At 38.7% G+C, this 12,833-nt stretch overlaps 1 protein-coding gene across 5 annotated transcripts in view; it reads left to right on the top strand.

Annotated features, from left to right (window-relative positions):
• The window catches only part of PTPN13 (protein tyrosine phosphatase non-receptor type 13), a 126,313-nt gene that overhangs the window by 106,516 nt on the left and 6,964 nt on the right, over positions 1 to 12,833 (top strand). For 4 of the 5 annotated variants that reach the window (XM_040583189.1, XM_040583170.1, XM_040583198.1 and 1 more), the window contains 11 exons: positions 1,045 to 1,203; positions 2,887 to 3,058; positions 3,168 to 3,378; positions 4,288 to 4,358; positions 6,021 to 6,082; positions 6,753 to 6,909; positions 7,243 to 7,419; positions 8,690 to 8,772; positions 9,988 to 10,043; positions 11,140 to 11,243; positions 12,373 to 12,521. In XM_040583189.1, coding sequence (XP_040439123.1) covers positions 1,045 to 1,203; positions 2,887 to 3,058; positions 3,168 to 3,378; positions 4,288 to 4,358; positions 6,021 to 6,082; positions 6,753 to 6,909; positions 7,243 to 7,419; positions 8,690 to 8,772; positions 9,988 to 10,043; positions 11,140 to 11,243; positions 12,373 to 12,521 — 1,401 coding nt within the window. The remainder of the gene's footprint in view (positions 1 to 1,044; positions 1,204 to 2,886; positions 3,059 to 3,167; positions 3,379 to 4,287; positions 4,359 to 6,020; positions 6,083 to 6,752; positions 6,910 to 7,242; positions 7,420 to 8,689; positions 8,773 to 9,987; positions 10,044 to 11,139; positions 11,244 to 12,372; positions 12,522 to 12,833) is intronic. The other variant, XM_040583180.1, reaches the window with a different exon arrangement.

The following is a 12,833-nucleotide window of genomic DNA, read 5'->3' as shown; positions in this document are numbered from 1 at the left end:
GTGTGTGTAGGTAGCTGTGTATATGTCTTATTTCATGTGTCATTTCAGCCTGGAAAATGTGGCATTAAATATTTACCTACCTCTAAACCATGTACTCAGAGGAAGCTTAAACAGCAGATATCTTGCTTCTGTCCTTTTAGTTTTCTATGTGGTTGTTCTGAGATTGGAGGATAAATTGGGCAGTAGGGACATCAAGAGACCCTGTTGTTTGTTGCATTTATATGTATGGATCCTAAAGAATTACTGCTGCTCTGCTGCAAAATGCAGCAGATTTTTGAGACTCTTCTGAGAGAGCTTCTTGCCACCCCAGAAATGTCTTGTGTATCAGAAGGGACTTCTCCTTCCATACACTCACATAATCCATTCACAGATCGAAAAAAATGAAAATTGAGCCTTGGTATGTCTCAGTTATGGGGGTCTTTCAGGTTACAAAGCTATTTTAGCTCATACTCCATTTTGAGAAGGAACAAACTGTCCTTTTCTTAGTGTCTTCTTTAGAAGTTTTTCTCAAATCTTCCTCTGGTGCTCTGTGAATTTCTATACAAATGAGGCAGATACATATCTTTCAAAACAAAATTAATGAAAACAAAATAGGCAAAACTTGTCCATGTCTTTGGTTCTGAGAAAAGCTATGGTATTGTATCTCATTGTAGGAAGATAAGTGCACCTACTTTCTTCAGTTGAATAATTCCTGATGCATTGTCTTTTTGGAAAAATATCGAGCCTTTTTTATGTGTGACAGCTAGTTGAGGGTAAAATAAGGTGTCAGTTTTGGTGTGTACCTTCACAATTTTGTTTAGATCGTAGGCTTTTGGCCCAAGGTTAATTTCATGCAAAATAGTAGTCTGTCTGAATTCATTAGAGGTGCTTGCTTGAAGCAGCTAAGCTGAGCCTGCTAAGATACATCTTGGTACTGTCTGGGCTTGTGTTCCACTCTAAACCAATAGGTAAATCAGTTGTCTGTTTCTGACTGTCTTAAATTCAGTAAATCCCTCAAATTGCTTCTGTTTGCCTGTGTTGTAAAGTGCTGTTTTCTTCCCCTAGGAAGTAGAGCTCCGAGTCACTATGGCAAAGTCAGAAAAGGGTAGTCTGGGTTTTACAGTGACCAAAGGTAATGATAACGTTGGGTGCTACATACACGACATTGTTCAGGATCCTGCCAAAAGTGATGGGAGACTGCGACCTGGAGACCGACTGATAAAAGTGAGAATATTAATGTTTTCAGATGCAGGAAGAGGACAACTTTTAAGTAAAAAAAAAAAAAAAAAAGAAAACTCTGTGGGCCAGAGTAGATACGGTTAAAGGAACAAAGGCATGAAGCTTCTGAGAGGCATAATTTGATAGCAATTAGACGAAAAAAATACAAGTATGAAAACATGTGAGAGGATTGCTGAAGGGAGTTATGATATGTCTGACAGCTAAGCGTGTGTGCAACCCCTATTCATGATGGCAAAAAATGCTTTCAAGGGAAAAGCATTCATTGATTAAATACGAGGGTCGCTAAGTATGTGGAGGGGTGGTTGACGAAATAAATCTATGGCTAGCATGTTGTTAGGAAATGAATTTTAAAAGATTTGCTGTAGAAGAGTTTACCAGGTACATATCACGTAGTACAAATGTTCATCATAGAATCTTAAAATAGTTTGGGTTGGAAGGGACCTTTAAATGTCATCTAGTACAGTGCCCCTGCAATGAGCAGGGACATCTTCAACTAATTAGGTTGCTCAGAGCCCTGTCCAGCTTGACCTTTAATGTTTCCAGGGATGGGGCACCTACCACCTCTCTGGGCAATGTGTTTCAGTGTTTCCCACCCTCATTATAAAAACATGTATTCCTTATACCTAGTCTGAATCTACCCTATTTTATTTTAAAACCATTACCCCTTGTCCTATCGCTACAGGCCCTACTAAATACTCTGTCCCCACCTATCTTCTAAGCCCCCTTTAAATATTGAGAGGATGCAATAAGGTCTCCCTGGAGCCTTCTCTTCTTGAGGCTAAACAATCCCAACTCTCAGTGTTTCCTCATAGGAGAGGTGCTCCATCCCTCTGATCATTTTTGTGGCCCTCCTCTGGACCTGCTCCGACAGGTCCACATCTTTCCTGTGCTGAGGACTCTGGAGCTGTATGCAGTATTCCAAGTGGGGTCTCACCAGAGCAGAGGTGAGGGTGCAGAATCACCTCCCTCAACCTGCTGGCTGTGCTTTCAAATCCTTCTCTGCAGGGTCCCTTCATCCCCCAGCCTGTGTTGATACCAGGGGAAGCCCTGACCCAGGCAGAACCTTGCACTTGGCATTGTTGAACCTCAAGATGTTCATGTGGGCCCACTTCTCGAGCTTGTCCAGGTCCCTCTAAAATGGCATCCTGTCCCTTACAGTAAGAGTTTCTGATCAACTGAAAACTTGCATTTAGGCTTGCAGGGACTGTGAGCAATAGTAACCAAGTACGTAACACAGAGCACGTGAGTCATTGCTAGATCAGGACACTAAAGCACTGCTAAATACTATTAAACCTTAATGTAAGTTAGGCAAATACAAGTCAGATTGGATTAGGTTGTGAGTCAGACTTCAGGTGTTGACCTCTGCAGTTTCAGCATTCAATTTTTTTAAATAGGAGCAGTAAAATAATATACTACTTGAGATTGTTTAATATTTTGTCATTTGGACGCTAAACTTGTTTCTTCACTTGCAAACGTTCAGTTACATTTATGTGTTCTTTCTCCTTGGGTAAGTATAATGAACTGCAACTGTTGTTGATAAACCATCTACTCTTTTGTCCTTGAATGTCACATGCCAACAATAGGAACAGTAATAAATGCTTCTGCAGTAATGCTAACTGTTCTACTTGGAACCTAACAAGGACATCTTTGTTGCTTTTATTTTCGCAGGTTAATGACATTGATGTCACTAACATGAGTCATACTGATGCAGTAAACTTTCTCCGTGCTGCCCCGAAGACTGTAAGATTAGTGTTAGGCCGTGTTTTGGAGTTACCCAAGATGCCAGTGTTGCCTCATTTACTGCCTGATATTACACTAATGTGCCATAAGGAGGAGCTAGGTAACACAGAAATATACTGCTTTTTGCTCTAAAACAGGTTTTTTCCCCTTCAGTTATGCAGAAAGAACTTGACTTTTATCCCCCACCCCCTTCCTTTTTTCCTGCAAAGGTTTGTTGTTATCAGGAGGTCATGACAGCATTTACCAAGTTGTGTATATTAGTGACATCCTCCCCAGATCGGTTGCTGCCAGAGAGGAGAGTCTCCGTGCGCTAGATATTATCCATTACATTAATGGAGTAAGCACACAGGGAATGACTCTGAAAGAAGCCAAAAGAATGCTGGAAACATACCTTCCAAAGGTGGTGCTCAAAGCAACCAGGTGTGTTTTGGAAGCAAATGCTTCCCTGTACTTTTTGTTTTTCTTGCATGATTCCTTGAGTATGTGGGTAAAACATGTTCCTGGCATGACAGCTAAGTCACAGAGGTGTACTAGGTGGCGTGTTATTGAGGATTGACTCCACAAAAAGGGTCTGTGTAGTCACAGGTTTGTGCTTCGGTGGAGCAGAAGGGTACTTGGTACTACTGGTGCTTTGTGTTTCTTGGGAGGAAACAGTGTCCAGCTAGGAAATGCAGGTGTTCAAAGTACCATTTTCAAAGTATGATGCAGATTATTTAAATGCAATTACTCCTTAAAACTGCAACTGAGGGTTCTGTAATCACAAAAAGGAGATGAAATGTTTCACACTTAAATAGTTCAACTGTCACTTGGATGTCCCAGCACACTGGTGAATGTCAAAACCCTACGGCGCAGATCCTAGTGCACTGCTGTATTTTCACTGATGCCCGCTGCTTCTGTTAGAGCAGTCTGAAACTCTCCGTGTTACTCTGTTTTTAAACTTACCTGGGACTGAAACATTTACTTCATTTTTTAAGTCTTCCAGCCATGCCTGCTGTTCTTTGCTTCCTCTCTCCCTTTCTTGTTCCCACTCTGTTTTATCCCAGAAGGGGAAGGAGTTGCAAAGTCCTGAGGCTGCAAGGTTGAATCATTTTGTCAGAATCTAGAGGGAAGCTCCAGCTCTAACGAGCTATTAGGTGCTCCTTGAAGTTGGAACTAACCCAGCTATCAGTGCTTAATCTCTCTCATTGAATATTTTAAGTATTCCAAAACTGTTGTGATAGAAAGCATGACTAGCATTTTTACTGATGGTACATATTTACGTCAATATCTGGTGATTACTATGATTTACTTATTTTTTAAATAAAATTTTGTAAACATTTCCTTTCATAGAGATGGTCATGCGGTGCTTCCAAAATCCAAAAGCCCTGATAGCTCAAATCCATGGCCAATGAAAGCTAACGGTAAGATTTGCTTGCTTACTTACTGCAAATGAAATGCACATATTTACAAAAATGAAGGAACTGATATGGGCCTTAAGATACCATCCTGGTCTGGTGGCTACACTACAACTCCATTTACTGTGATCAGCTGCAGGAGGTGTTTGCTTGATCTTGCTTTTAGAAGCTCTTATGAAAAGAGATTCAGCAATAGCTTATGATTCAATTTCTCTTGTATTTTAGAAATTCTCTCTAATATCAAGCCTGAGTCTTCCAAGTTTAAAAAAAAAAAATCAATCAATTTACTATCATCATCATAATTGTTAATAATAACAACAACAATAATGTTACTGTTGTTTCTTGTGACCAGGCATAAAAGTACTGATTTGTTACATTTGAAAGGTCTTTATGTCTCCTTTTCATCTTCTCTTTTTCAAGACTAAAGGAGCCTAAATTGATTTTATTGCTCCCCTCCAGTTTGTTTACCTCCTTTAAGTGTGATGCTTTTGGTCATGCACATGGCGCTGAGTGAGGCTCACCAGTGCCAAGCAGACAGGAAGAATTCTTTCCAGAGTTGTGTAGACAGCATTTTTGTTAGTACATCCCAAGTGAGATCACCTTCCTTTTCCTAAATAGTTCCTTGTTCACTCAGACTCGAGACCCTTTACCACCTCCATCTGCTTCTGTGCAGAGCAATTGCTTATGCGGTTACTTACCATCTTAAGCATTTGCTTTTTATTTGAGATGTTGCACTTTGCATTTGTCTTAATTCTTTATAGTCTTGTTTTTCATGCTTCCTTTAACGTATCTAGTTAACTTCAAGTATCGATCTTGCCTTACGAAATTGTTGCAACTCCTACAGTTTATTGTTGCTCACATATTTTCCAAATATAACATGTCCTGTGTCAAAAGATTTAGTAAAGATATTCATTAGGAACAAGCCTTGTAACCAAATCTTGGAAAACCCTACTTAAAACTCCCTTCCTGTAGATGACTTGTCACACATAGGTTCACAACAAGATATAAAGGTTACTGTTGGCCTTCAGTTATTTCATGTACAAGTGTGTTTGTTTGTAAAAGTGTGACGTATATGAAAATCCAGGATTTAACTGGTAGTTAGGTAGATACCATCTAGTGGTTCCACTTTGTCTTTTTTACTATACTAGCAATGGGATGTCTAGGATAGGCAGTGGTCTCTGATAGCATGGTATCGCTCTTTCTTTACCAAGAAGAGAAGGCTATGTTTGAACAAGGACCCAGATGTCAGATGATATTTGGGGTCAAGGGGGGTGTGGTGGGTAAGATAGTGATGGGTGATTGTGGGGTTGTATTTTGTACATTTCAAAGGAAAAGGGAATCGTGCCCTGTTTCCCAAGGGTGCATTACCACTTTATGTTTTTAAGCTATTTATCAACACGTTTCTCTTTGTTCAGAGTTGGTTACCTGTATTGGCATTCATGCTTCCTGATCCCATTGAACACAATATTCAAAACCCCTTTATGGAATATAGTCCATCAGACATAAGTTTGGCAATGCCCAATAACCAGGCAGGCAGAAATGTTAGTTATTTCGTAACATGTTACTGAATATTTTGTTTCTGTTACAAAAATAATTGAAGGGAGCTAATTTAATTTCTGTGAAAAAGTTGCTGTGAAGTTATTTTTTTTCCCCCCATTTTTTATTTAGGCTGTTCCTGTGGGGATCCCTCTGATAAAACAGAAAAGACAACTGACGCTTATGGGCCCAAGGTAAATATTCCTCAGTTGTGCCTATTATCATTAACCAGAGAAAAGGATCTACTTCACACACATTTTTTAAATAAATAAACAATCCATTAATGAAGCTATACAAACTCACTATTACCAGTTGACATGAATAAGCAGTCATTGTAAGAAATACGCATGATTTTTTTAATTGATCTTCTCTTTCTTTGGGACTGCTTCATCAAAAGACAAAATGGTCTTACGAGAAGGATGCAAGGTTATGATCCAGAAAACTTCATTCTGTTCAGTTTCTGCAGATACTTGCATGTTACATTTACTAGATGGTTTTCTTTCTTTTTTCCCCCCTTTGTTTTTTCTGGAAAATGATGTATTGTGGGACCAAAAGAATTGAAGCCTGCATATGTTTAGAATAATGTGAAATACTATTATGTGTTCTCTTGTAGTAGTTTCTTCTTGATCACCATGTGGTTTTTTTCTTACTTGCTTTAAATTTTTTTATTTGCTTTTTTTCGTATGAAACTTCTAACACCTAAAAACTGCCCACCCATCACCCAGCTGTCTCAGATGAGAATATGTGAATAGCATTTCTTATTTGTTGTTAAGTGGAGCAGTGAACTTTTTAAGGGTTGCTTGATGCTTCAACAAACTGCCAGACTCTGTAAGAGTTAATTTGTACTGTTCTTGGTTTTCTTAGTTAAATGGCAATGGTGTCCTGAGACCTTCTCAGGCAAACACAGAAAACAATATCCATCACACAAAAGGAATAATGAGTCTCTCAGGATCTGGAGATGTACCTTCCCTTGGCTTTACCAATCAGATGTCAGATTTTTCTAAACACAGTGACAAGTCAGGTAAGAGGAGGTGAGATGGGGGACAGCAATATTGTCTTTAGCATACAAGAGAATCAAGGCATTGTTGAGTAGGCTGAAATAAGTCAACACTAGGGTGGCAGTCAGCTTCAGAAAATCATCTCCAAGGCCTGTGCTCAGCTTTAGAGGAATTAGTTGATGTTGGAGGTAGATTTATGGAAGTAGGATTCTGTGTTAGAGAGAAATGAAGGAAAGCCATGAGAACAGCTAGAAATAATGCCATGGTGTCTGCCCCTTTGATTTTTTCCCAAAAAACATCCTATATTGGGAAAACTTGTCATTTTATACTAAGTAATTTTATACATTTCTCTTCAGAAACAGAGGTTCCAGAAGATGAGTATTATGACGAGGATGATCACAATGAAGTTGTCCAGTATCTGTTGGATGTTGTAGATGAAGAAGCCCAGAACCTCTTAAATCGTAATAACGCAACTTCCGAGGCTCAGAGCCTTCTACATCTCAAGAAGGCTGCATTAGAAGATCACCTGCCAGGTAGCGTGAGCCATTTAAAAAGCATATTATTAACAGCAAAATATTTCTTGAAACCAGGTGCCAAGTAAGCAGTTGATTTGGCAAGGAGAGTTGACACTGATGTGTGAACTCAAAAGTTTCACAGGTAGAACACATGGTTCTGATGGAACAAATAGTTGCTGATCCTAGCAAACATCAGATGCGATTTAATAAGTCAAGTTCTGGTTTGATAAATCTGGATTTTGCTTTATGTAATCTAGGAAAATGAATCCCATTCTGGAATTGTCTCTTGAGTGGAATTCATGTTGTTTAGGTACCTGGTTCTGCAGCTGCAGTTGGGTTGAAATGCTGAAGCATTGGAAATGTGTTGAGATCTCTCAAAACCGAACAGTTTGCCAACCTGCTTTGTCTTTTTTAGAAGGACTGTTTCTTTTCAATAGCTCTTTCTGTCGGTACACCCTTCTTTGCCTTCATTCCTTCACCTGAGCTCCAGTTATTAACTGAAATTTAGCGTAGAGTAGAATTTGTAGTTCCTTTGTGGTGTCGCACTATGTATATGTGCTCCAAAAGTGCAGCAAGATGCTTGCTACTCTTGTAGATGTTCCTTCTAGAACTCGTGAGATACCTTTCAAAATTATAATTATTTCAGCTCTTCTGCTGTTCTTCAGGTTCATTGGGTTATTGTCACTGGTCATTATGTTAGAAGTCAGGGAACTGAGGGTCTGGCTATGCCAGGACCTCAGCTGAGGAGTATCACTGGAGCTCCACTACTTTCAGTTTTTGTAGCTAGGATCTGGCCTACTTTGCACTGAATCCATAAGATAGGGCAGCAGGGAACTACTGTGGCAGACGGATACAAGTCAGATTTTATCTGGCACATCTTAATACAAAGAGCAGGTAGAATCCTAGTAGTTTAGACCTACTGCTGGTCTAAACGTAACTGAATCGCAGAAACACTGACGACATGGGAATCTAATAACTTACTAGTGCTAGCCTGTCCATCCATTATGTTGTGGCACAGATAGTTAGGTATGCAAACAACCTCACATATAATGACAGCTGTTCCAGTTAAAAAAGAAAGAAGTCTGAAGTCTGATTGTCCTATACATTAAGACCTCTTTGCCAGCACACTGGTAGCAAAGGGACTTAAAAGATATTTCTTAGTTATTCTGGCACCTGTATTCCCTGTGTAGTGCAAGGCAGGTGTAACAGAATTTCCATCTGTGAGAAGGTGACTCCTGGGTGTATTTTGGTGATTTTTATACTGTATCTCCTGATTTTCCTGTTCCAGTAGAGGTGAATGGAAAGCTGACAGAAGATAAGTCTGAAGACACAGACTGTGATGGGTCATCTTTGCCTGAAGATTTTTCAGAGGTGGGATGGCAAGAAGCTGGCAGTCTGCTGATTTTGCTTTCTCAGATGGTCTTTGAATTTATCATTTTTCTTATGGCCATAAAACTTGTGGAAATAACTTTGCATGTCTTTTAAATGAAAACACCTTTGTCCGTGGTAGCTGTAAATGGTGTACATTTTTTTTTTTTAAATACCGTATCATTATTCTATCATACATTAACTATATTAGAGAACAAAGCTTAGTTACTTTACACTATTTCTTATATAAAGCCCAACACCTTTTTTCTTTTTACTTTTTTTTCCAAAAAGGGTGATAATGAAGTACCTTTCTTAATGCTATTTGAGGCATTTAATCTAAAACATATCCTTGATTCCTGCTCAAAGAAGGGAAGCAGTGCTGTGTCCAAAATGTAAATTTGAGATTTCCCTTCCTCCTGCTTTTTGCGAGGTTACGTTCATTAACTTGAATAACTTTTGTATGTGGTTTTCTGTACATTTTTGCATGTCCTGTTTTATATCAGTCACTAGATGCCTGGGTTTTGTCTCTTATTTCAGATCAGGAGAACTCTTGTCTATCCAGCACATCCTGGCTGTTGTAGCTTTCTGTCCCGTTAGTAGAGCCAAGAGTCAAGTCAGGCATCTGGCTCAGTGTCAGTGTGCTCTAGGAGATCCACAAGTAAATTTCTCAGAGTATGGCAGTGGAAACTTGCAGGCTGGCCTGTTAAGTATAAATGGTTTTGTAGAGCTTCTTGAAAGGAGGATCAAAATGCTGCCTTCTCTGCTGAGTCTTCATCATTTGTTGAGGAAGGCATATACAGGAGTACCTGTCATTTAGAGGTAAAGCCCTGTTCTGTCCTGTATAGGAATGGTGGTTAGACAGGAGGCAGACATTTTCACTACCGAACTTACCTCATAAAGTGTTTTTAAGTATTATAAACAAAAAAAAAAAAAATCAGCTGGAGAAAATATATATGGCTGTACTTGCTGTGAGTCAGGAATGATTTTAAATAGTTTTTTGGCTTTGTAACAGTAGAGCCTCTTTCCAAGTGCTCAGTGTTCTTGTCTGTTATTTTGGGTTAATGAGATGTCTAAAAGAGGAAGGTCTTTCATTATGTGCTTCTTTGAACTTAATACCCTTCAGAAATAGTCCATGTAATTGTTAATTGCTTAAAATTTACCGTGCATGAGTGTTATAACTATGTCCTTTAATGTGTTTTGAAATATTTCTTCTACTAGCCAACACATGTAAATGGTTGTGAAGACTATTGTGAAGTAAAAGCTTTGCCAGAAAGGTAAGATTTATTTTCTAGTGTGGCTTGAAAGCAAACCTGTGAAGTCTGAAACTTTCAAAAGGGATGTGTTATAATGAGAGTAGAACAATATCAACAACAAAACCCACCCCCAAACCAAAATAAACCCAATGAAATATCTGTGCAGTGCCCTGTTTAATTGCTCTCTGTCTATTCTTGTTATTTAAAAGGTTATAATTTGCCTGAATACTGGTCCGCTTTATGTGGCTTACTATGCTCTAGATTTATTTGTTCCTTTGATATGTAGATATAACAAGTAACTGGGCTGTGTTCAAATACATCCAAGTAACTTAATTTGCATTGTACTAAAAATTTGGTACTTGCATGTGAGGAAAACATTCGAACAATGCTGTATTCAGTTTGAATCTTTACAGGCTTCATTAGTATTACTTCTTCTGGGTTTAGAGCACAGAAGCTAAACCGGATAGTTCCACTGGTCCATCTGTTCCATTTGGGTGCTTGGGGCTTATTTTTTTTTGACATGGAAAACTAAGGATACACCTGCCCAAGTTACTAGTTGTCTCTTTGAGCCACCCTGAATTCTGGAAATCCCAAGATTGTTTTTCTTTGTGAAATAATTTTAGTCCTTAGTCTAAGTGACACTTCAGTCAAAGTGTATATACTTCTTTCTCTGTTTTGATTAAGTTTCTGGCGAGTTTATGGTTGAGATTTGGCACAAGCAGCCTAAAATACTTGATACATATATCACCATCTTCAACAAAGCTAAAAACTTGCAATTGAAAATAGATATTCTAGTGTATAGGTAGTGAATTATGTGAATGTTACAAATATGGTATTGGATGTTATCTGACTGCTTAGCCTTTGAAAAGTAGTTGCAGTGATAGTTATTACTAGATCAATGTATTTCTGGCTCTTTTTCCACTGTTATCTTTTACAAATCCTCACTGGGGATGTAAAAAAAGGAAAAAAAATCATGGGTTTTTCGAGGTTACTGGTATGAATCCAGTTCAGAAATATCGCAGCTATAAATTACTTTCTGGCAATTTTTTAGTAAGTTGCCAATCTGTTGGTTATTTCTAGGTGTTATTTCTTACTTCCATACCTTGTCCTCTTACAGATCTCCTCAACAACCTCCATTGAGCCAAGCAGATGAAGATGAGATCACGTGGGGAAGTGATGAACTGCCGATTGAATCAGTCAGCCAGGAGTGTGTAAATAAAGGCAAGAACTTTAATAAATAATCAGTGGGAAACTGAGGATCATATTACATAGACAAAATGTCAGGTGTTAGTTTTAAAATGCCCTGGATATGTTTTGAGGGTGTAATGACAAGTATAATGGGAAATGTAGCAGCTCAGCAACCCACTGGAAAGGCTCTTCACAGCTTTGCGTAGTAAGTGTGTGAGAGTTAATAGGAAGAAGTATTGGCAATGTTGTGCAGGTAGATGTAGCAGAATTGAAACTAGGTGAAATGCTTTCTTCCATAGTACCCGTCTGACAAAAGCTGTAACAGTATAGGTGTTTGTCCGTGATCAGTTTGATATATTATGTGCTTCACATACCAGCTATTCCATGCTCAAATTAGGCAATATTTTTTCTTTGTCTTGACTCTCATTTTTCCACTGCTGCTTAGAGTGGCAGACTGGAACACTGCTCAGTGTGATGGGTTTGGCAGAATCTAGTCTTTTCTTTTTGAGATAGCATTAGAATTGTGAGTTCCTGAAATTCATATACAGTAGTTTTTTCTCTGTGTTCATTAACAGAAAAAAAAGATAGTCTGTGTAAACTTTTAGACTACGTCTAAGACACTTTTAATTGTGATACCAGAGAGACTCTTGGTTTATTAATTTTGATGTGCTTCAGAGAAACACTGAAGGCCTGATAGAAGGCCTGAAAAAAAGATTGCTTAAACACATTTTGTGTATACCACTTGGAAGACATGTTGAGTGTGTTAAAAATGAAGTCACAGACTGTGATGTTTCAAGTGGAGAATTCTGAATTCATCCCTGTGTGCATTCATTAGATTTGTAGGTTATTGTGTGAAGAACTTAAATTTTAAATGTATTTGAAGTTTCTTTCAGTGAATGTATTGGAAGTTCAGGAAAATACTCCCTTTGGTTCCTGGATTCATCAAAGCTGATTTTGCGTCATACTGGTTTTGTTAGTTAATTTGGTTTTACCTGTCAAACTGTGAGGTCATTTGTGTATTCTCTCTGGTGTATGGACACATTCTAGGGAAAACAAGGTAATACAGTGGTGGACAGCAACAAGGAAATCCAACATTGCACTAGAGTTTGTTTCACTAGTTTTAGCTATTTATTTATATCAATCAGTCTTGTTCTTCTGCTAGGTATCCCTTCAGTGACAAATGAAGAGATCTCTGCACTCCCTACAGTGGATGTGCTCCCTGGAGGCAAATACTCGGGAGCCAAATTGAAGTCAGTGATCAGGATGTTGCGGGGATTGCTGGAACAGGGAGTCCCTTCTAAAGAGATTGAAGTGAGTAACTATTTGTCCTTCAAAGACCTTTTTTCTAGCATGAAACACTTAGAAATAGAATGGCTGGTTCATCACTGCTTTAAATACCACAGCTCTTTAATTTGCAGCTCTAAAGGGTTTTAAAGACTTCTTTTACCAAAGACTTCTCTCCCTTCCCCCCACTAGCTGCTGAGAGATGAGGTTAGTTTGAACCAGGAATTCAATTCAGAAGTGTTTACATCATTCTTTCTTCAAATGAATAGACGTTAACAGGCATAGACAAGGTAAACAAAGGCTGTGAAATCTAGCTGCTAAGTGTGAAAGCAGCCTTTC

Source organism: Falco naumanni, chromosome 1, assembly GCF_017639655.2.
Source record: "Falco naumanni isolate bFalNau1 chromosome 1, bFalNau1.pat, whole genome shotgun sequence".
In the NCBI taxonomy this organism is placed as follows: Eukaryota; Metazoa; Chordata; class Aves; order Falconiformes; family Falconidae; genus Falco; species Falco naumanni.
This window is presented reverse-complemented; position numbering and strand designations above follow the sequence as displayed.